Source organism: Mustelus asterias, chromosome 10 (assembly GCF_964213995.1).
Source record: "Mustelus asterias chromosome 10, sMusAst1.hap1.1, whole genome shotgun sequence".
Taxonomy (NCBI): domain Eukaryota; kingdom Metazoa; phylum Chordata; class Chondrichthyes; order Carcharhiniformes; family Triakidae; genus Mustelus; species Mustelus asterias.
In genome coordinates this window covers 110595097-110616649 of record NC_135810.1, presented here as the reverse complement: position 1 = coordinate 110616649, position 21553 = coordinate 110595097, and the positions used below count along the sequence as shown (strand labels likewise).

The 21553-nt window shown below is 42.2% G+C and overlaps 1 protein-coding gene across 4 annotated transcripts in view; it reads right to left on the bottom strand.

Annotated features, from left to right (window-relative positions):
• The window catches only part of nipa2 (NIPA magnesium transporter 2), a 49288-nt gene that overhangs the window by 8969 nt on the left and 18766 nt on the right, over positions 1–21553 (bottom strand). For 2 of the 4 annotated variants that reach the window (XM_078222445.1, XM_078222446.1), the window contains exons 2-4: positions 11306–11397; positions 3934–4170; positions 2821–2877 (exon numbers count right to left, since the gene is read on the bottom strand). In XM_078222445.1, coding sequence (XP_078078571.1) covers positions 2821–2877; positions 3934–4072 — 196 coding nt within the window. In that variant the 5' untranslated portion in view covers positions 4073–4170; positions 11306–11397. The remainder of the gene's footprint in view (positions 1–2820; positions 2878–3933; positions 4171–11305; positions 11398–21553) is intronic. The other 2 variants (XM_078222447.1, XM_078222448.1) reach the window with 1 other exon arrangement.

Sequence of the window (21553 nt, the reverse complement as noted above, 5' to 3'; positions counted from 1 at the left end):
TCTGAGCAACTTGCCTAGTGCCAACTGACAAATTCAACTGAAGAATAAGTATTTGGCGAGGTCCTAGAGGCTGCCTATGGAATAGTTCAGGAATAAGAATGTAAGAAATAGAGCAGTAGTACATTCAGACAAGCTTGCTCACCTTTCAATAAGATCATGGCTAATATTCTGAGTTATAATCTCCCACTCTATTTCCTTAACTCCCTTGATTCCCTTTAGTATCCAAAAAAACCTGTCAATCCCTGACTTCAACACACAATGACTGCACATCCATGGCCCTCTATTGTAGAGAAGTCTACGATTCACACCCCGTGGACTGCAGACATTTCTCCTCATCTCTGTCGGATGGTGGTGTGTGTGTGTGTGCGTCTGCGTGAGCGCCCGCGAGATAGTGGCATAATGTCACTGGACTAGTTACCCAGAGGTCCAGGCAAATGCTCTGTGGACATGGATTCAAATCCTGCTCCGGCAGTTGGTGGAATTTGAATTCAATTAATAAAAACTAGTCTCAGTAAATGGTTACGATGACAAATATAACAAATTTTTGTAAAAGCCCATCTAATTCACTCATGTCCTTTAGAAATGAAACCCAGTCTGTCCTACATGTGACTCCAGATCCACAACAAAGTGGTTGGCTCTTAACTGCCCCTTGAAATTGACTAGCAAGTCACACAATTCAAAAGCAACTAGGGATGGGAAAAAGTGCTGACCTTGTCCCCTGAAATAATAAGTTCAAACACTTCAGTCCTGAATGGCAAACTCCTTATTCTGAGAATGTGACTTCAGATCTAGACTTCCTTAGGTAAGATGCCCAAAACCATACACAGCACTCTAGGCATTGTCTCACCAAGACCATTTATAACTGCAGCAAGATTATCATACTCTGATGCTATAATCCTTTTGTAATAAAGGCCAAAATGCCATTTGCCTTCCTAATTGCTACTATACTTAGAAACTAGGAGCAGGAGTAGGCCATTCGGCCCTTCGAGCCTGCTCCACCATTCATTTTGATCGTGGCTGATCTTCAAATTTAATATCCTGATCCCCCCTTCCCCTCATATTTCTTAATCCTTTGGCCCCATGTGCTATATCTAATTTCTTCTTGCAATCACACAATGTTTTGGCCTCAACTACTTTCTGTGGTAGTGGATTCCACACATTCACCACCCTCTGGGTGAAGAAATTTGTCCTCCCCCCAGTTCTAAAAGGTTAGCTCCTTATCCTCAAACTATGAACCAGAGTTCTGGACTCCCCCACCATTGAGAACATTCTTTCTGAATCTACCCTGTCTAGCCTTGTTAGAATTTTATAAGTTTCTGTGAGATCCCCATGTATGTTAATGTTCTGTGATTTGGGACAAGAACACCCAGATTTCTCGAGAGTCTCAACTTTGATCGATTTTCCCCAAAGTGGATATCTTCACATCTCTTTACAAGACATTCTATCTGCACTTCCCTGCCCTCTCACTCAACTTGTCCTTTTGCAGTCCCTTTGCATCCTCCTCACCTCTTACTTTCACACCTAATTTCAAGAAATCAGTGGTTTCAAGGATGAAAGAAGAGATGGAAGAGAGAGATGTAGGGTTCCTACGACATGAGCATGTTTCTTGGGGCGTAAGGGATCAATAGATATGGAGGGGGAAGGCGGGAACTGGCTAATGAGTTGGATGATCGGCCATGGTTATAATGAGTTGTGGAGCAGGCTCGAATGGCCTCCTCCTGCTCCTATTTTCTTTATGTTCTAAACTCTATTCTTATTGCTATTTTTAAAAGTGGACTTTTTGCTGAACCAAAAAGTTGGTTGCTATAAGTCACCTGACCAAAATGTTGGCCCTTTGTCTGAGAACCTCCATCAGGAGTTACAAGAACAAGTAGTTATTTTCTCAGCTTCTGGAATCTCACACCTTATTGTACAGACTCAATGTAATCACAAAGACCAGTACATCCAACCTTATTATGCTGAGACAGCTGCTAAAAGACTCATCTGGGACTGATCCGTCAAATGGAACCACAGGGATGTCACTTGCATCTGATGAGTCTGCCAGGATTTGTGCTTTCCCAAATACCAGACCCTCAACATGGATGGTATCTCTTTCAACAACTGATGATTGGCTCATTATCAGCCCTGAAATCAAAACGAATTCCAGGCACTGAAGTAATTGTGGAGAAGGTGACATGACTCCAGTGACCATTTTGAAATATCTGTTTGAGAACTGAGAACTAGTCAGTCTGCTGTTTTATCAAACTGGTGAGCCACCAAGAACCAAATCCCTCCAGGCAGAACAACAGCCTGGACCTCAAAACTGTCTCTGCTGGAAGATTTCATTCCAATTGCCTACAGAACTGACCCAGCTGCTGTGTACCTACGTCATCTTGTGGTCTGCATCAACTGAAAAGTGAACACTACAATTCCAGTTTTCAGCCAGCTGAATCCAGAAGCCGATAAGAAATAATTCCTTAGTGGACTCTGGCAATCATGTGAACTAATATTCATTTCAGTGGTTCTTGTACCAGAAAATGAATTTCCTCTATTCCCCTCCTTTATTGAAATGCGCGTGTATGTGCCTGTTTGGGGTGGACGTTGTGGATACAACCCTCCCCTCGAGTTTCGAATGTGGAAAATAAACAAACTCCTGAGTTAATTCTAACTTGAGTTTATTACAAGTAAATTGGATCGCAAAAACCCAAGGATTGGGAAGACACCGTTTGCTTATTGACAGATGGTCAGAGAAGATCAGTGCAGTCTTTCCTGTCTGTAACAGAAAGAAAATTATAGGAAAAGGAAATTTCGTAAGAGAAGCCACATTGCTCCAATACTTACTTGACAACAATCCAGCCCACCATAGCCACTCTTTAAGATATGCATGTCCGCCCTGACCTGTGAATCACAAGGAAACAGGATGTACTGAAAGAATTAAGTAATCAGCAATAGTTCTAATACGCAACACCTACAACAAGCAGCGGCAGAGTATTGGGACAATCTACGACAGTATTTATAAGTAGCCACATGCATAAAATCTCAATTTTTAAAAATACTTTTCCCAACATTACCACTATAGTTTGGTGGTCTGTATACCACTCCCACAAATGTTTTTTTGCCCCTTTGAGTTTCTTAACTCAACCCATACAGATTCCACATCATCTATGCTATTATCTTTCCTCAATATCGTATCAATATCTTCTTTAATCAACAATACAATTCCACCACCTTTTCCTTTCTATGTGTCCTGCTGTTTCTACTCTGACTAGCACGTGGCACTAGTAGTAATCCTGAGATCACTACCTTTGAGATCCTACTTTTCAGCAGCTTGCTCCCGATATTCCCCTGTTAGGATCTCACCCTTTTTTTAAACCTATGTTGTTTATATCACGTACTACGACCACTGGCTGTTCACCCTCCCCCTTTTAAATGGGTTGTGCATTTCAGCCTGAACCACCAACTGAAGCAGTGAAATTCAGACACCCACAACCCTCTGGGTGAAATATTTTCCTCATGACTCCTCTAATCCTTCTACCAATCACTATAAATCTATGCCCCCTGGTAACTGACCCCTCAGATAGGATAAAGATTTGAAGGAGAAAATTTACAGGGCCATGTGGAAAGGGCAGTGGGGTGAGATTAATTGGATAACTCTTTTAAACAGCTGGCCGTGTAGTACCATACTATGAAATTATGTCTCCAAGCAATCTGCCAGATAGAATAAACACAGGCAGAGGTACAATGCATTTTAAGCTGCGGAATAAGTTTTAAGCATCCATCATCTTGGCCAGCTGATAAGATGAGTTTCTATGACCATAATTACTCAAGATGAGTTATTTAACATTAGAAAACAAGATATGCCATATGAAAACATAGCTATGGACTTTTAAAACATTGTTCTCAGGATCACACGAACACGCACACGAACACGCACACACGCAGTCAAAAGCTCACCTGCTCGCATTGACCCTTTTTTGGCCAGTCTGAGGAGACCTTTCTTTTTTAAGATGAAACTTCCTCCGATAAAGATGCTGGAGCTAATGGCTAATGCTAAGCCAACATAAAAATCATATTTTCCTCTTTCCTGGCCCATTCTTCTTGGTATTGGCAAGCAGAAGTTTATTACATTAAGTACCGAACAGAGGCGCAGCCACTGGGACTGAGGCAAACAAGTAAAGGGAACAACTGGAGCTATGATCAAAACAAACATAAAAATAAATTTAAAACTTTTTCCTGACAGCAACTGCACAAAAATGCAGCAAAAGCAGAATAAATTAGACACCGCATCCTTCTGGCTTAGATAGGATTTTTTTACTGTTACTCATCTTCTTCCTCGTAGGCCGAGATTGTAATTACATTATAAAATGTTTACTTATCAGTGTCACAAGTAGGCTTGCATTAACACTGCAATGAAGTTACTGTGAAAATCCCCCAGTGGCCACACTCCGGAGCCTGTTTGGGTACACTAAGGGAGAATTTATCATGGCCAATGCACCCAACCAGCGCATTTTCAGATTGTGGGAGTATTGTGGTAGGGACATGTTCGGCACAACTCTGTGGGCTGAAGGGCGTGTATGGTGCTGTAGTTTTTCTATGTTAAACCGGAGCAGACACGGGGAGAACGTGCAGACTCCGCATAGACAGTAACCCAAGCCGGGAATCGAACTCAGGTACCTGGCGCTGTGAGGCAACAGTGCTAACTACTGTGCCACTTATCCTCCCAAGATACATCGCCAGGTTTCAAGTATTCTCATGTCATATTTAATGGATTACTGTAAGGTAATTCTCAGTTTTGTTCCTCACTTGCTAATATTTTAGTATAAGCCAAATGTAGTGGCTCCCCAAAATTTGTGATGAGAGCATAGCAGGACCAGAAAACCAGACATAATTCTATTAAAATGCTTTACTATATTTCACAAACTTAAATTAACGCAAACAAAAAGACGGATGAAATAAAAACAAGTCCCAAAGAAAAGTCATATTCAATTCAAAATGTTAAAACTCTTGTTTCTCTCTCCACCAATGCTGTCAGATTTGTTGAGTTTTCAGACTTGCCAAATGTTTATTCAGCGGAGGAGTAAGGAAAGATTGTTGGAAACAGTTCTGAAGATTTTTCAATTGCTTCACCCAACCCAGCCAAACCCCTGTTCTTAGCTCCCCTCATCTGACCTTACTTCCCTCATTCATCCCCCTTCACCCAAACCCATAAGAACATAAGAAATAGGAGGAGTAGGCCATCTAGCCCCTCGAGCCTGCCCCATCATTCAATAAGATCATGGCTGATCTGAAGTGGATCAGTTCCACTTACCCGCCTGATCCCCATAACCCCCAATTCCCTTACCGATCAGGAATCCATCTACCCGTGATTTAAACATATTCAACGAGGTAGCCTCCACCACTTCAGCGGGCAGAGAATTCCAGAGATTCACCACTCTCTGAGAGAAGAAGTTCCTCCTCAATTCTGTCCTAAACTGACCCTCCTTTATTTTGAGGCTGTGCCCTCTAGTTCTAGCTTCCTTTCTAAGTGGAAAGAATCTCTCCACCTCTACCCTATCCAGCCCCTTCATTATCTTATAGGTCTCTATAAGATCCCCCTCAGCCTTCTAAATTCCAACGAGTACAAACCCAGCTCATTTCTCCCTCACCAAACTGATACCGAATACTGACGTTAAGTCCAACACACGTGATACAACTTCCAAATGGCAACTCAACTGAACGAGCATTTTTAACAATGGCAAATTCAATGAAGTGCAAGATATTTTTCGGGTATGAATACATGCGTACAACTCCAGGGAATGAACTTGTGCGAGTTGCCCTTCAAATTGGGTGAAGACAGGTAACAGAAAAGAAAAAAATCAGACATTTATAGCCCTTGTAAATCCACCAATTTTAAACTAAATGCTGGCTCTGGTGACCTTTAGATTATTTCACATGCCAAACTTCCACTCAAATTGCCAGTTCAGTAAGCATTTTGTTTCCATCTTCTAACGTGCAGATCCTAGACAATTCTAACATGGCATCTCCACTGTCGTTAACTAATAATTGTTCTCTGGGGTGGAGAGAGATATACAAATTTTAAATTATAAACAGAACTGAAATTAGCAGCATGACAAAAGGAAAATTCATGAATATGTGCTCACCGGTTTAACATCCCATGTGTCTTTTCACTACAATAAACACCCAGTGCTAATTTAATATGAGTGAGTAAATGAGCATGAGACACCGGGTCTCAAGAGATTACTGAGCATTAATCTGTCTTGCATGATCTCCATCGACGATGTCAAGAACACAGAGAGAAAAACAAATAGAAATAAATTATAATAGTGGAGATGTTGGAAATGTGAAACTGCTGGAAAAACCCAGCAGGTTAGGCAGAATGGGGAAAGAAACCAAATGAGCATTTCAGGTTGACAACGTTCCATCAGAATGGAGAAAAGTTAGAAATGTAAAAGATTTTAAGCATGTGACATGGGAGAAGGTGAAAAAAAGAGGGAAAGGCATGTGATAGGATGGAAGACGGGAGAGATGAAATGACAAAAAAAAAGTTGAGAATGCAGGGCCGGTGGGAATGGCAATGGAACAAGTGAAGAAACAAAAAGCGGTGTCAAGAGGAGATGTGAATGATGAGCAGTTGCCCAAATTAAAACACGAGGAACAAATAAAACTAAAACCAAAGTGTTCCACTCCTCCAGCCTCAGTGTTCAGGAGGTCATTCTCCACCATTTTCGTGAGCTCCGTGCAATGCCACCGCCAAACACATCTCCCCCTCTGCATCCGGCATCCCAAAGGACCATTTCCTCCACAATCTCTAGGTTCACTCCTCAAATCACCCCCAACAACTCCTCCCCTTCCATGGCACCTTTCCACTCAAGTGCAGGAGATGCAAAACTTGTGCTTTTCATTACTCCTCTCTCCTCACTATTGTCGGCCCAAACATGGCTTTCAGGTGAGACAGTGATTTTTGTGTACTTTTTTTAATACTATATGTGCTGTTCACAATATGTTCTGCTTTAAATCGCGGAGACCAGTGCAGATTAGGTAAACGCTTTGTTCAGTTCATAAGCATGACCCAAAGCTTCCAGTAGCCTATCATTTTAATTCTCCACCTTGCTCGCTGCAACGTCCCAATGAAGCTCAACATTGTCTTGAGGCTCTGCACCTCATCTTTGGATTGGGCACTTTACAGTTCTCTATACAATTTCAGACCATAATTTCCCCTCCCCTAATTTGTTTCCTTTCTCATTCTAGGTTTTGGTTCTAGTTTTTGCTTTCTGATAGCAGCTGCTCATTATTGTGGCATTCACTCCTCCTCTGGACACATCTTTTGTCTCTACTTGTCCCACTGCCTTTGGTCTGGCATTCTCAAATCTTTTGTCATTTAATCTCTCCTGTCTTCCACCTAATCACATGCCTTTCCGTTTGCTCTTTTTCTGTCTTCTCCTCCTTATATGGTTAAAATCTTTTACATTTTTAACTCTTCCCTGTTGATGGTACCTCTCCAGAGCCATGAGGTGGCGTCTGTATGTAGTCCAAGTTTCTGAGTGTATAGAAGAATTAGGAGGACTGCCTTGTGCAGTAAGATCTTGGTGTCAGCATGAATGTCACGGTCATCGAAGATTCTCATCCTTACGAGTCCAAAGGTGGCGCTCATGGATTGGATATGATGTTGGATCTCTGCATCGATGTCACCCTTAGATTAGGTGTGGCTTTCCAGGTAGAGGAAACGTTCCACATTTGGGAGCACTTCTCCTTTGATCTTGATGGAGGGAGAGGCCGTATCTTGCTTTGGGGCGGGCTGGTAAAGGACTTGAGTCTTCACGACATTGATGCCAAGACTTGCTTCCGTGAAGTTGTCAAGCACAGCTTGGAGATTCTCTTGAGAGCTGAGATGCTTTTTAAAAAAAATATTGGTTTGATATTAGCCTATGCTGGATTAAATGTCTGAACGGAAAAAAAGCCAAGCTTTCAATTTGGATGCAGGTATTAACTCCCCTTCAAAAGGGAGAATTGTGAGGAAGAGAGAGAAGATCAGTGCAAACAGCTGTGACAAAAAACATACTGGCAGATTTACAGGGGCTGTGACTGCACGGTTCGCGTCAGTGCAAAGGAAAATCTGGCAAGAGTATAACAACCCCCCACCAGAGCTGAAAGGTTTATAATTCCACGGGAGAAGCCAAGGATTGAACTTTATAACTGTACATTATCTGCATTGCACACCAGCTGTGCGCATTAAATAAACATTTACTGAAAGACAAAATGCTGGAAAATCTCAGCAGGTCTGGCAGCATCTGTAAGGAGAGAAAAGAACTGACATTTCGAGTCCAGATGACCCTTTGTCAAAGAGGTGTTAATGGCAGTCCACAGAGAGAACAGAAGGCGTGAAGGATAGAGGAAAGCTGGGATTTTCCAGCAATTTCTCTTTTGGTTTCAGATTCCAGCATCTGCAGTCATTTGCTTTTAAACATTTACTGAAGTCCATTGTACCCCATTGGAAAAGTAGTGCTTTTACTGGTGCCATGAATAAGAAACATGTGAAGATATAGCACGACATTAATGATGGGCGAGTAATAGACATTCTATATTGGCCTGTGTATTATGAGAAACAATTATTTTCCTAAACGCAATTCATTTGTATAGGTTGCTGATAACAGTCCAAGTTGATGATATATTGCAACCCACCAAGTTGCCCAATGCTCTGATCATTGATCAAATTTGGAACCTGTCTTAAGGTTTTTCAAATGCATAGCCTGTCAGATATTTGTTGCTTTTCCTTAAATAATGTGATTTGAATAATCACATGGATAGGGCCAATGAACAAAGAACAAAACAGCACAGGAACAGGCCCTTCGGCCCTCCAAGCCTGCACCGATCATGTGTTCCTAACTAGACCATCCATTTGTATCCCTCTATTCCCAGTCTGTTCATGTGGCTATCTAGATAAGTCTTAAATGATCCTAGCGTGTCTGCCTCAACCACCTTGCTTGGTAATGCATTCCAGGCCCCCACCACCCTCTGTGTAAAATACCTTCCTCACATATCTGTATTGAACCTTGCCCCCCTTACCTTGAACTTGTGACCTCTTCTATTCGTCATTTCTGACCTGGGAAAAAGCTTCCAGCTGTTCACCCTATCTATGCCCTTCATAATTTTATAAACTTCTATTAGGTCGCCCCTCAATCTCTGTCTTTCCAGGGGGAACAACCCTAGTTTACTCAATCTCTCCTCATAGCTAATACCCTTCATACCAGGCAACATCCTGGTAAATCTTTTCTGCACTCTCTCCAAAGCCTCCACGTCCTTCTGGTAGTGTGGCAACCAGAACTGGACGCAGTATTCCAAATGTGGCCTAACCAACGTTCTATATAACTGCAACATCATATGCCAACTTTTATACTCAATGCCCCGTCCAATAAAGGCAATGTCATATGCCTTATTCAGCACCTTTTCCACCTGTGCTGCCACCTTTAAGGATCTGTGGACTTGCACACCCAGATCCCTGTGTGTCTATACTCCTGATGGTTCTGCCATTTATTGTATAGCTCCCCCCTGCATTAAATTACCAAAATGCATCACTTCGCATTTATCTGGATTAAATTCCATCTGCCATTTCTCCGCCCAATTTTCCAGCCTATCTATATCCTGCTGTATTCTCTGACAATGTTCATCACTATCCGCAACTCTAGCAATCTTTGTGTCGTCCGCAAACTTACTGGTCAGACCAGCTACATCTTCTTCCAAATCATTTATATATATCACAAACAGAAATGGCAGGCATTCATACATCATATAGTGCTCTGAACTGAAATCTGAAAGAGATTGCAGTGTTATACTTACTGCACGAGTCTTTTAGGATTCATGATTATTGCCGCAAGGACATACTGAAGAGTACTGGGACATATTATGAAGACAGTTCCATATAAAACAAAAGGTGAGTCCTTGTACAAGACCTTGGCGAGGCCTGATCTAGTACATTGGGTCTAATACTGGGTCGCTCAAATGATGGGAGATATAAAGACTCTTGAGAAAGAATTCAAAAGGAGGAATCAGACAGTGGCTGTATGAACAGCAAATTGTATCAGATAAACTAGGAAAAAATAAGGAACATGCACAAATACATAAGCACAGATCTAGCCTAGATGCCAAATGTTTTGTTTCACAGAGGGCCATCAACCGCTGGAAGAACTGGCTTGCTTATGCAGATGCATTGCACACATTCAAAAGGAAGACGCTGGCAGTTCTCTGCTGAGGCTGATATTACTACACACAAAAGATGTATGTCTCTCGGTCAATGTGGTCTCCTGAAATTTATTTTAATTGCCATTGAGGCTAAGAGGAATTGCCACCGATAATTTTCATTTTCACAGTACCTTTAACACAGTAAAACATCTGAAGGCGCTTCACCGGAGTGTTATCAAACAAATTTTGACACCGAGCCATATTAAGCAGATGTTGGGACAGATGGCCAAAAACAAAAGAGGTAGGTTTTAAGGAGAGTTTTAAAGGAGAGGGGGGTTTAAAGGAGGGATTTCCAGAGTTTTGGGCTCAGCCACCTGTAAGGCGAAGCAAGAAAAAAAATCAGGAACAGGGATCAGATCAGAACCAGTTTTTTTTTTTAAAAATAAAAAATACTGGGGGAAGAGCTGAAAGAGGTTTCAGAGATGTGGGGGGGACTTGCAATCAAGGGTGATTATTTTAAATTCAAGGCTCTGCTAGATACAGCCAACGTAGGTTGGCAAACACAGGAGTGATATCTACAATTCTTTTCTGCTGAATTAGCCGAGAGGCTTTTTATCTCTCTTGGGAGATTACACAGCTGCTGGTGGGAGAGAGATGTGGGAGTCATGGTGCTTAAATGTAATATGACTATGTGGGACAGGCTCGATAAGCCAGCTTGTCTGCTTTGTTTCATTGTTTTCATATGCTCAAATAGCCAGCTGTTTTGTAGTTATACGAAGCAACAATTTTCTGTCATATCGTCACAAACTTGTATTCACATGGTATTCGCACAGAATGTGCAGGTAAGAGTATTTGAAATACTGTACAATTTATGTGAATTAGAACTGAAGAACTTACAACCCAAAATCCCAGAGACACAGAAATGTTGTTAAATCCCAGAGACACAGAAATGTTGTTGGATATCGCAGGATAAGCCTGGAGAAGAGTACTTGCACACTGCTCCCGAGGACATGTTTTTGAATTAATTATGATGGACCGAATGATACTTCTCACCTTGTGTTAGACACAATTAACTAACAGGCATTGACATATAAAGGTAAACTGACGCCGTACGAAATGCAATCGATGATTAAGTAACTAAGTACAATACCTTGTACCTTTCTTCGATGAAAAATGTTAACATGCAGTTCCTCTTTTCAATAAACGCATTGGACTTCCATTTATAAATGATGTGCAATATATCTGTTGGCAGAAAATAAGATAATTGTTTACTTGTAAATGGTTTACAGCAAGAAAGGAATAGGCAAGAATAATTGCGAACAGCATTGACTGTGCTGTTGTCGGTCTGCTTTTTTTACGATGTGGAGATGCTGGCATTGGACTGGGGTAAACACAGTAAGGAGTCTAACAACACCAGGTTAAAGTCCAACAGGTTTATTTGGTAGCAAACGCCACTAGCTTTCGGAGCGCTGCTCCTTCGTCAGATGGAGTGGAAATCTACTCTCAAACAGGGCATATAGAGACACAAAATCAACAGAATACTGATTAGAATGCGAATCTCTACAGCCAACCAGGTCTTAAAGATACAGACAATGTGAGTGGAGGGAGCATTAAGCACAGGTTAAAGAGATGTGTATTGTCTCCAGACAGGACAGCCAGTGAGATTCTGCAAGTCCAGGAGGCAAGCTGTGGGGGTTACTGATAGTGTGACATAATGCCAACATTCCGGTTTAGGCCGTCCTCATGTGTGCAGAACTTGGCTATCAGTTTCTGCTCAGTGACTCTGCACTGATTCTTGCAGAATCTCACTGGCTGTCCAGTCTGGAGACAACACATATCTTTAACCTGTGCTTAATGCTCCCTCCACTCACATTGTCTGTATCTTTAAGACCTGGTTGGCTGTAGAGATTCGCATTCTAATCAGTATTCTGTAACTTGATTTTGTGTCTCTGTGCCCTGTTTGAGAGTAGATTTCCACTCCATCTGACGAAGGAGCAGCGCTCTGAAAGCTAGTGGCGTTTGCTACCAAATAAACCTGTTGGACTTTAACCTGGTGTTGTTAGACTCCTTACTGCTTTTTTTTTTACAGCAGGGAAGAACCTTATCTGAAGTTAACATAATTCAAGCTAACATCACAACATTTCAAACCACACATAAAATGTCCTAATCATTATCACAAAACTAAAGTTTAATAAACCCTAAAAGTACGGCCCACCTGACTGATCTCACACTAACTGGAACATCATTTTTCACATAAGTGAATCTCCTGTGGCCTTGTTAAATGTTCATTTGAGGAAATGGTAGGTATTTTAGACTCCAGCGAAGGGTCAGTAATCAGAGTGCACAGAATTAAGACAATTATCAAAAGAACCGGAGGCAACATGAGTAAAGGATTTTTTACACAATGGTGGGTTAGGATTTTGAACGCATTTCCTGGTGGTGTGGTGGATATTGATTTAGCAGTAGCATTTGAAAGGTTAGATAAATGGTCGTAGTTTTAAAAATTGGCAGGGACATGGGGAAGCAGCAGGAGAATGGGACTAACTGGGTTATTCTTCATAAGAATCAAGGGAAATTTCATAGCTGAATGGTGTCCTTCAGTGCTATGTTATATGATTTAATGTGTTAATGGTAACAGGTTGAACAAAGGACAAAGAACAAAGAACAGTACAGCACAGGAAACAGGCCCTTCGGCCCTCCAAGCCTGTGCCGCTCCTTGGTCCAACTAGACCAATCGTTTGCATCCCTCCATTCCCAGGCTGCTCATGTGACTATCCAGGTAAGTCTTAAACGATGTCAGCGTGCCTGCCTCCACCACCCTACTTGGCAGCGCATTCCAGGCCCCCACCACCCTCTGTGTAAAAAAATCCCTCTGATATCGGAGTTATACTTCGCCCCTCTCACCTTGAGCCCGTGACCTCTCGTGATCGTCACCTCCGACCTGGGAAAAAGCTTCCCACTGTTCACCCTATCTATACCCTTCATAATCTTGTACACCTCCATTAGATCTCCCCTCATTCTCCGTCTTTCCAAGGAGAACAACCCCAGTCTACCCAATCTCTCCTCATAGCCAAGACCCTCCATACCAGGCAACATCCTGGTAAACCTTCTCTGCACTCTAACGCCTCCACGTCCTTCTGGTAGTGCGGCGACCAGAACTGGACGCAGTACTCCAAATGTGGCCTAACCAGCGTTCTATACAGCTGCATCATCAGACTCCAGCTTTTATACTCTATACCCCGTCCTATAAAGGCAAGCATACCATATGCCTTCTTCACCACCTTCTCCACCTGTATTGCCACCTTCAAGGATTTGTGGACTTGCACACCTAGGTCCCTCTGTGTTTCTATACTCCTGATGACTCTGCCATTTATTGTATAACTCCTCCCTACATTATTTCTTCCAAAATGCATCACTTCGCATTTATCTGGATTAAACTCCATCTGCCACCTCTCCGCCCAATTTTCCAGCCTATCTATATCCTGCTGTATTGCCCGACAATGCTCTTCGCTATCCGCAAGTCCAGCCATCTTCGTGTCATCCGCAAACTTGCTGATTACACCAGTTACACCTTCTTCCAAATCATTTATATATATCACAAATAGCAGAGGTCCCAGTACAGAGCCCTGCGGAACACCACTGGTCACAGACTTCCAGCCGGAAAAAGACCCTTCGACCACTACCCTCTGTCTCCTATGGCCAAGCCAGTTCTCCACCCATCTAGCCACTTCTCTTTGTATCCCATGAGCCTTAACCTTCTTAACCAACCTGCCATGTGGGACTTTGTCAAATGCCTTACTGAAATCCATATAGACGACATCCACGGCTCTTCCTTCATCAACCGTTTTTGTCACTTCCTCAAAAAACTCCACCAAATTTGTAAGGCACGACCTCCCTCTTACAAAACCATGCTGTCTGTCACTAATGAGATTGTTCCGTTCTAAATGCACATACATCCTGTCTCCAAGAATCCTCTCCAACAACTTCCCTACCACAGACGTCAAGCTCACCGGCCTATAATTTCCTGGGTTATCCCTGCTACCCTTCTTAAACAACGGGACCACATTCGCTATCCTCCAATCCTCAGGGACCTCACCCGTGTCCAAAGAAGCGACAAGGATTTCCGTCAGAGGCCCAGCAATTTCATCTCTCGTCTCCCTGAGCAGTCGAGGATAGATGCCATCAGGCCCTGGGGCTTTGTCAGTTTTAATGTTCCCTAAAAAACCTAACACTTCCTCTCTTGTAATGGAGATTTTCTCTAACGGGTCAACACCTCCCTCCGAGACACTCCCGGTTAACACGCCCCTCTCCTTCGTGAATACCGATGCAAAGTATTCATTTAGGATCTCCCCTATTCCCTTGGGTTCGAAGCATAATTCCCCTCCTTTGTCCGAGAGGTCCGATTTTCTCCCTGACAACTCTTTTGTTCCTAACGTATGAATAGAATGCCTTAGGATTCTCCTACAACATGACAACACCATTATCTGAATGAGAACAGATGTTATCATTAGCATGACAATGCTGTCCAATGATTTCAACTGGAAACAAGACAACATTAAGAACTCAAGTCAAATAACTATCTGTTCCACACACACATTTCCAAGAAGATAAATTTTCAGTGCCAGTAGCCCATAAACTAAGCTGAGTTTTGCAGTTAGTGCATCCATGGATTATTTAATTCTACTTTCCAAAATTCTAACAGTAATGTGTAACATTTGCTTTGTAGCCTTTCAATTCTGTAATTTAAAAGACCCAAAGCAACATTTCAAGAACAACTCCTTTGCTCTTCAGTCATGGAGGCTTGGTTCTCTCCTGTTCCAGATAGCTAGAGGAAGACAGACAGAAGTGGAACCTAAGCTTTTATTTACAAAGACAACACTTCCAACATGAACATCCTACCCAACAATCGGTTCCAGTGTGCTCCAAGTGAATTACCCATTAATGCTCATCACCTAATGCAATTAAATACTCAATTACGTTACACTTGATACTTACAGTATATGTATTTTTCCAAAAAGTATTTATTGTGCTCCCCAAATTGGATATTATGCTCATTCAGTGTGTCTGGCTTATGAAACAAAAACAGAAGGTGCTGGAAATACTCCAGTCTGGCACCATCTGTGGTGAGAGGAAATAGAGTTAAAGTTTTGAGTCTGTATGATTCTTCCTCAAAGTTCTGAAGAGTCATACGGACTCAATACTTTAACTCTGTTTCTCTGTCCACAGTTGCTGCCAAATCTGAGTTTTTTCAGCATTTTCTGTATATGTTTCAGATTCCAGCACCCGCTGTAACTTGCTTTTATTTTACTGGCTGGACTTGTGTTTGAATCCCATATTTACAGGTAAGCTAAGCTGCTCACCTAGACTTTAACCATTGTACAGGTGGAGGACTGAACACCTATATTCCCTGATAATATACTACGTGCGTGCAGTCTTTGGTCACTCTCCCGAGTTTTTGCCCTTCTCTGCTGACTTCAGATGACGCTCGACATAACTTTGCCCCACTTTCAGATTTCCATTTTAAATTTGTTAACCAGAGCTGTGTGTATATTTTTGTTAATAGAATTATAGAAAGATACCAGGAGTTTATTCGGCCCATCGTGTATAGAAATATACACAACATTCGGCCCATCGTGTTTGTGCCAGCCAAAAAGGGGCTGTCCAACCTAATCCCACTTAGTCCCGAGCCTTGTTGCACAGTCTACTACATTTTAAAATGTATTGAGATTTCTGCCTCTACCACCCATTCAGACAGCCAACTGCTATATATAAATCTTTGAACAGGCTATCAACATTTTTATTATTTAAAGAAATGATTTTCTTCCACAGTGTGAGGTATTTGATGGGCAGCGATGAGGAAAATATACAGCAGCAAAGACAAATCACAATATATGTCCTGGAAAAAAATGATAGCTTCACGCTCAGTTTGTTACGCAAGTAACGGATGTCTCCCAGTCAAAAGGAGGTGGACTGCCTCACTCAACCTTCGCTCTATCGTCTACCCCATTACATTTGCAGCATCGTGAGCTTGTTGATTAGTGCTATTATATAAACATATTTTTCTGCACTCGCTCGGATTTAATGATGAGTTATTAACTATGATTTTTACACTGCATTGGAACCCATTCACAGTTCACTAAGCGATAATCTCCTGTAATAAACAATGCAATATTCCTCAGAAATCAATGGTAACTCATGCATGTTTATTCAGAACGTATTTACATTTGTCAACTGTTTCAGATTTTTACAATGCGCCCGAAACAGTTTTTCAATTAAATCCATGCAGGTGTTCTTCATTCTCTGATTCACAGTATTCTCAGAAACAAGGGCAGTGTCCTTAAAAAAATCATAAAGTTATCTTAGGTTGTCAAAACATTAGGGCATTATCCAAATGACTGCTCCCCTTGCCATGCAAAATATCAGTGCTTTGGAACAGCTTTCAGATTGTTTTTCCTTCAGGGTATTCTTGCTGCTATTATTTCAAAAGCAGCCTTTTGCTTTAGTTATGTTAATACAACTGTCATCTCGCATTTTGGAGGTAGAGCATTGGGAGAGACCACAGCAACAGCAAGATGATCACAGGAATTGAAGAACACTAGAAATCTAGTTAAGCTTTATTGAAGCAGACAGCCTCTCTTAGGCAACTTTTACTTTTTAAGCTTAGCAAGAGCAGGTACAAGCACTGATGCCAAAGCAACACATGCCTTTCTCCTTCTTTATTTTGATCTCTGCGTGTGTCCAAAGATCTGTTCAGGAGGAACATTGCATCATGAACAGCAAGCAGCAGTCCCACTGGGAATTTGATGCTGAGCATGTCCTGTTCATGAACATGAAGCAATGAACCAGCCAGCATAGAGCCCCAAGAGGTGGTCATTGTTGAATCAGGTCATATTTATACTGGTAAGTTCCGTTCACAGCAGACCACTACTATCTGAAGTGACAGCACTCTCAATGTAAAAGCAACATAAATGTTGCAAGTCACCTCTCCTTGAAGCATGTTGTGGCAAGTTCAAACTGATCCTGTTCAACTGGCCAAAGAAATGAGAAGCCATCCTCAAGGGACACGCATGTTGTCAGTCATAGAGTCAGAGGTTTACAGCATGGAAACAGGCCCTTCGGCCCAACTTGTCCATGCCGCCTTTTTTTTAAAAAAACCCGAAGCGAGTCCTAATTGCCCGCATTTGGCCCATATCTCACCCAGGTAACTGTCTAAACGCTTTTTAAAAGACAAAATTGCACCCACTTCTCCAACTACCTCTGGCAGCTTGTTCCAGACACTCGCCACCCTCTGTATGAAAAAATTGCCCCTCTGGACGCTTTTGTATCTCTCCCCTTAAACCTATGCCCTCTAGTTTTAGACTCCCCTATCTTTGGGAAAAGATATTGACTATCTAGCTGATCTATGCCCCTCATTATTTTATAGACCTCTATAAGATCAACCCTCAGCCTCCTACGCTCCAGAGAAAAAAGTCCCAGTCTATCCAGCCTCTCCTTATAACTCAAACCATCAAGCCCTGGTAGCATCCTAGTAAATCTCTTCTGCACTCTTTCTAGTTTAATAAATATCCTTTCTATAATAGGGTGACCAGAACTGTACACAGTATTCCAAGTGTGGCCTTACCAATGTCTTGTACAACTTTAACAAGACACCCCAACTCCTGTATTCAATGTTCTGACCAATGAAACCAAGCATGCTGAATGCCTTCTTCACCACTCTGTCCACCTGTGAGTCCACTTCCAAAGAGCTATGAACCTGTAACCTGAGATCTCTGTGTTCTGGAACTCTCCCCAACGCCCTACCGTTAACTGAGTAAGTCCTGCTCTGATTCAATCTAGCAAAATGCATCACCTCGCATTTATCTAAATTAAACTCCATCTGCCATTCGCCAGCCCACTGGCCCAATTGATCAAGATCCCGTTGCAATCGGAGATAACCTTCACTGTCCACTATGCCACCAATCTTGGTGTCATCTGCAAACTTACTAACCATGCCTCCTAAATTCTCATCCAAATCATTAATATAAATGACAAATAACAGTGGACCCAGCACTGATCCCTGAAGCACACCGCTGGTCACAGGTCTCCAGTTTGAAAAACAACCCTCTACAATCACCCTCTGGCTTCTGTCAGTCATCAAGATGTGGAGATGCCGGCATTGGACTAGGGTAAAGACAGTAAGAAGTCTCACAACACCAGGTTAAAGTCCAACATGTTTATTTGGTAGCAAACGCCACTAGCTTTCGGAGCGCTGCTCCTTCATCAGGTGAGTGGGAGATCTGTTCACAAACAGGGCACATAAAGACACAAACTCAATTTACAGAATAATGATTGGAATGCGAGTCTTTACAGCTAATCAAGACTTAAAGGTACAGACAATGTGAGTGGAGAGAGCATTAAGCACAGGTTAAAGAGATGTGTATTGTCTCCAGACAGGACAGTTAGTGAGACTTTGGAAGTCCTGGCAAGTCGTGGGGGTTACAGATAGTGTGACATGAACCCAAGATCCCGGTTGAGGCCGTCCTCATGTGTGCGGAACTTGGCTATCAGTCTCTGCGCTGTGTGTCGTGAAGGCCGCCTTGGAGAACGCTTACCCGAAGATCAAAGGCTGAATGCGTTTGTGCCCGTAGGTGCCCTGTTTATGAACAGATCTCCCACTCACCTGACGAAGGAGCAGCGCTCCAAAAGCTAGTGGCGTTTGCTACCAAATAAACCTGGTGTTGTGAGACTTCTTATTCTGTCATCAAGCCAGTTTTGTATCCATTTAGCTACCTCACCCTGGATCCCTTGAGATTTAACCTTGTGCAACAACATACCATGCGGTACACCTTGTCAAAGGCCTGGTCCCTCAAATAACTCAAGTGACCAAATCGACCATCAAATCTTTGTCAGCAGTATTAGCACCTAAGGTGCAATTTGAACTTGCAATCAAATCAGTCCAGCACTGGTCTTGCACCTTTATCAACCCTCATCTTATCCAAGCCATGTCAACAGCTGCCAGCAACATTTAGCATTGGGACTCTGCTTTGATAGAAAAACTTGCTCGGTACTATTTTCTTCCTGTCAACTGAATTTCGGGAAAAAAATACCCACACTGATGGCAAAGGTGAAGGAAAAGAAAATCAGACATTGAGTAATGAGATATATATAGTCATCAATTCCAATGCTGAGACTGAATCCACAGTCAGGTAATTACTAATCACCTATTAGTTCTTATTTACCTATAAAGCAGTTGTTCCAAACTAGAACTTGCGGTCAATTTCTAACAGGGGCAATCTGAAGTATTGCTTAACCTGAGAAAATTCTGTAATATAAATTCTTTGACAATTCATCATCTGAACTTGAGCTACTGAACACAATACCTTTAGAATATTTTCATTCGCGGTCTTTCAGACCTATCAATCATTTCCTAGTTTTGTTATGCCTATGGTCACGGTAGCAATGCACAAAGATTCTTTCCAATGTTTCTGAATGACAAAAACTCAGACCCAAGATCTTCTCACCAATGAGTGCTTCCACCCAAGAGGGTGGCACATTGGTTAGCGCTGCTGCCTCACAGCACCAGGAACCCGGGTTCAATTCTGGCCTCAGGTAACTGAGTGTGTGGAGTTTGCACATTCTCCCCGTGTCTGCGTACATTTCCTTCAGGTGCTCCGGTTTCCTCTCTCAGTCAAAAGGTGTGTGGACTAGGTGGATTGGCCATGGTTAATTGACCCTTAGTGTCAGGAGGGTTGGCAGAGTAAATACGTAGGTTTACAGGGATAGGGCCTTAGTGGGATTGTTGTAGGTGTAGGCTCGATGGGCCGAATGGCTGCCTTCTGCACTATAGAGATTCTATGAAAGATGCTGTCAGACCTGCTGAGATTTTCCAGCATTTTTTGTTTCAGATTCCAGCAGTAAAATGTAAAGCGTATCTTCCGATCAATTTTCTCAATCAAAAGAATCGCCGAAGGTCTTGGTGACAGATTCTAGCAATCCATTAGAGGCATTGCAAGTGCTTCTTCAATTGTACCTGCCGCATCCTTAGTGGATTTCCATTTCCCCAGCTCTCTGGATCCTTTGATCCTCCTGGAAGCATTGAGGTGAAGGGTACCACTTTCCTGCCTAAGTCAAAAATAACTAATTGAAAGTGGCATCCTGTGATCAGAATCACAGAATTGTTTCAGTGCAGGAGGCCATTCAGCCCATTGTGTCTGCACTGGCTCTCCGAATGAGCATTTCACCAAGCGATATTCTCCTACCTTCTCCCCAAAACCTTTTTATTTTCAAATACTCATTTAATTCCCTCTTGAATGCCTTGATTGAACCTGCCTCCACCACACTCTCAGGCAGGGCATTCCAGACCCTAACCAATTGCTGTGTGAAAAATTGTTTTCCTCATACTGCTTTTGCTTCTTTTACCAATTACCTTAAATCTATGCACCCTGGTTTTTGATCCTTCTGTCATTAGAGACAGTTTCCTAAACAGGCCTCTTGTGATTTTGAATACTTTGATCAAATCTCATCTCAGCCTGTTTTCCTTCAAGGAAGAGTATCCCAACCTTCAGAACTGAATGTACCCACCCCTGGAACAATTATTGTCAACCTCTTCTACACTCTCTCCAAGATCTTCACATCCTTCTTAAAATGTTGCACCCAACAGTGCACACAATATTCCAGCTGGGGTCTAATTAGTGTCTTATACAAGTTCAGCATAACCTCCTTGTTCTTGTATTCTATGCCGCTATTCATAAAGCCTAGGCTATGGCATGCTTTAACTGCTCTCTCAACCTGTCCAGCCACCTTTAATGACTTACGCAGATATACACCCAGGTTCCTCCGCTCCTGTACTCTCCATGTTCTTCCTACCAAAAGGAATCACTTCATATTTCTCTGCATTGAACTTCATCTGCCAACAATTTACCACCCATTCCACAAACTTGTCCACGTCCTTTGAAGTTCTACAGCTTCCTCCTCAAAGTTCACAATGCTTCCAAGTTTTGTATCAGCGGCACATTTTGAAATTGTTCGCTGTACATCAAGGATCATTTATATCAATCAGAAAAAGGAAGGGTCCCAATATCGACACTTGGGGAACTCCATTACAAACCTTCCTCCAACCTAAAAAAATCCATTAGTCTCTGCTTCCTGTCACTCAGCCAATTCTATATCCACGTTGACACAGTCCCTTTTCAGTTGCTTGAGAGTTATTTTAAATGTAGTTAATGCCTTGATGGATAAGCCCATCCAATTTCCTTTTCAAATCATTGATTGTTTCTGATTTTACCATCCTCACAGGCAGCACGTTCCAGTTCATTTCCACTTGCTGTGGAAGACTATGACTCTGATCTTATATTAAAGATTTTTGTTCTGAAGGACTTGCTTTCAGTTTGGTACAGGCAGTCAGAACCACAGAAATCAG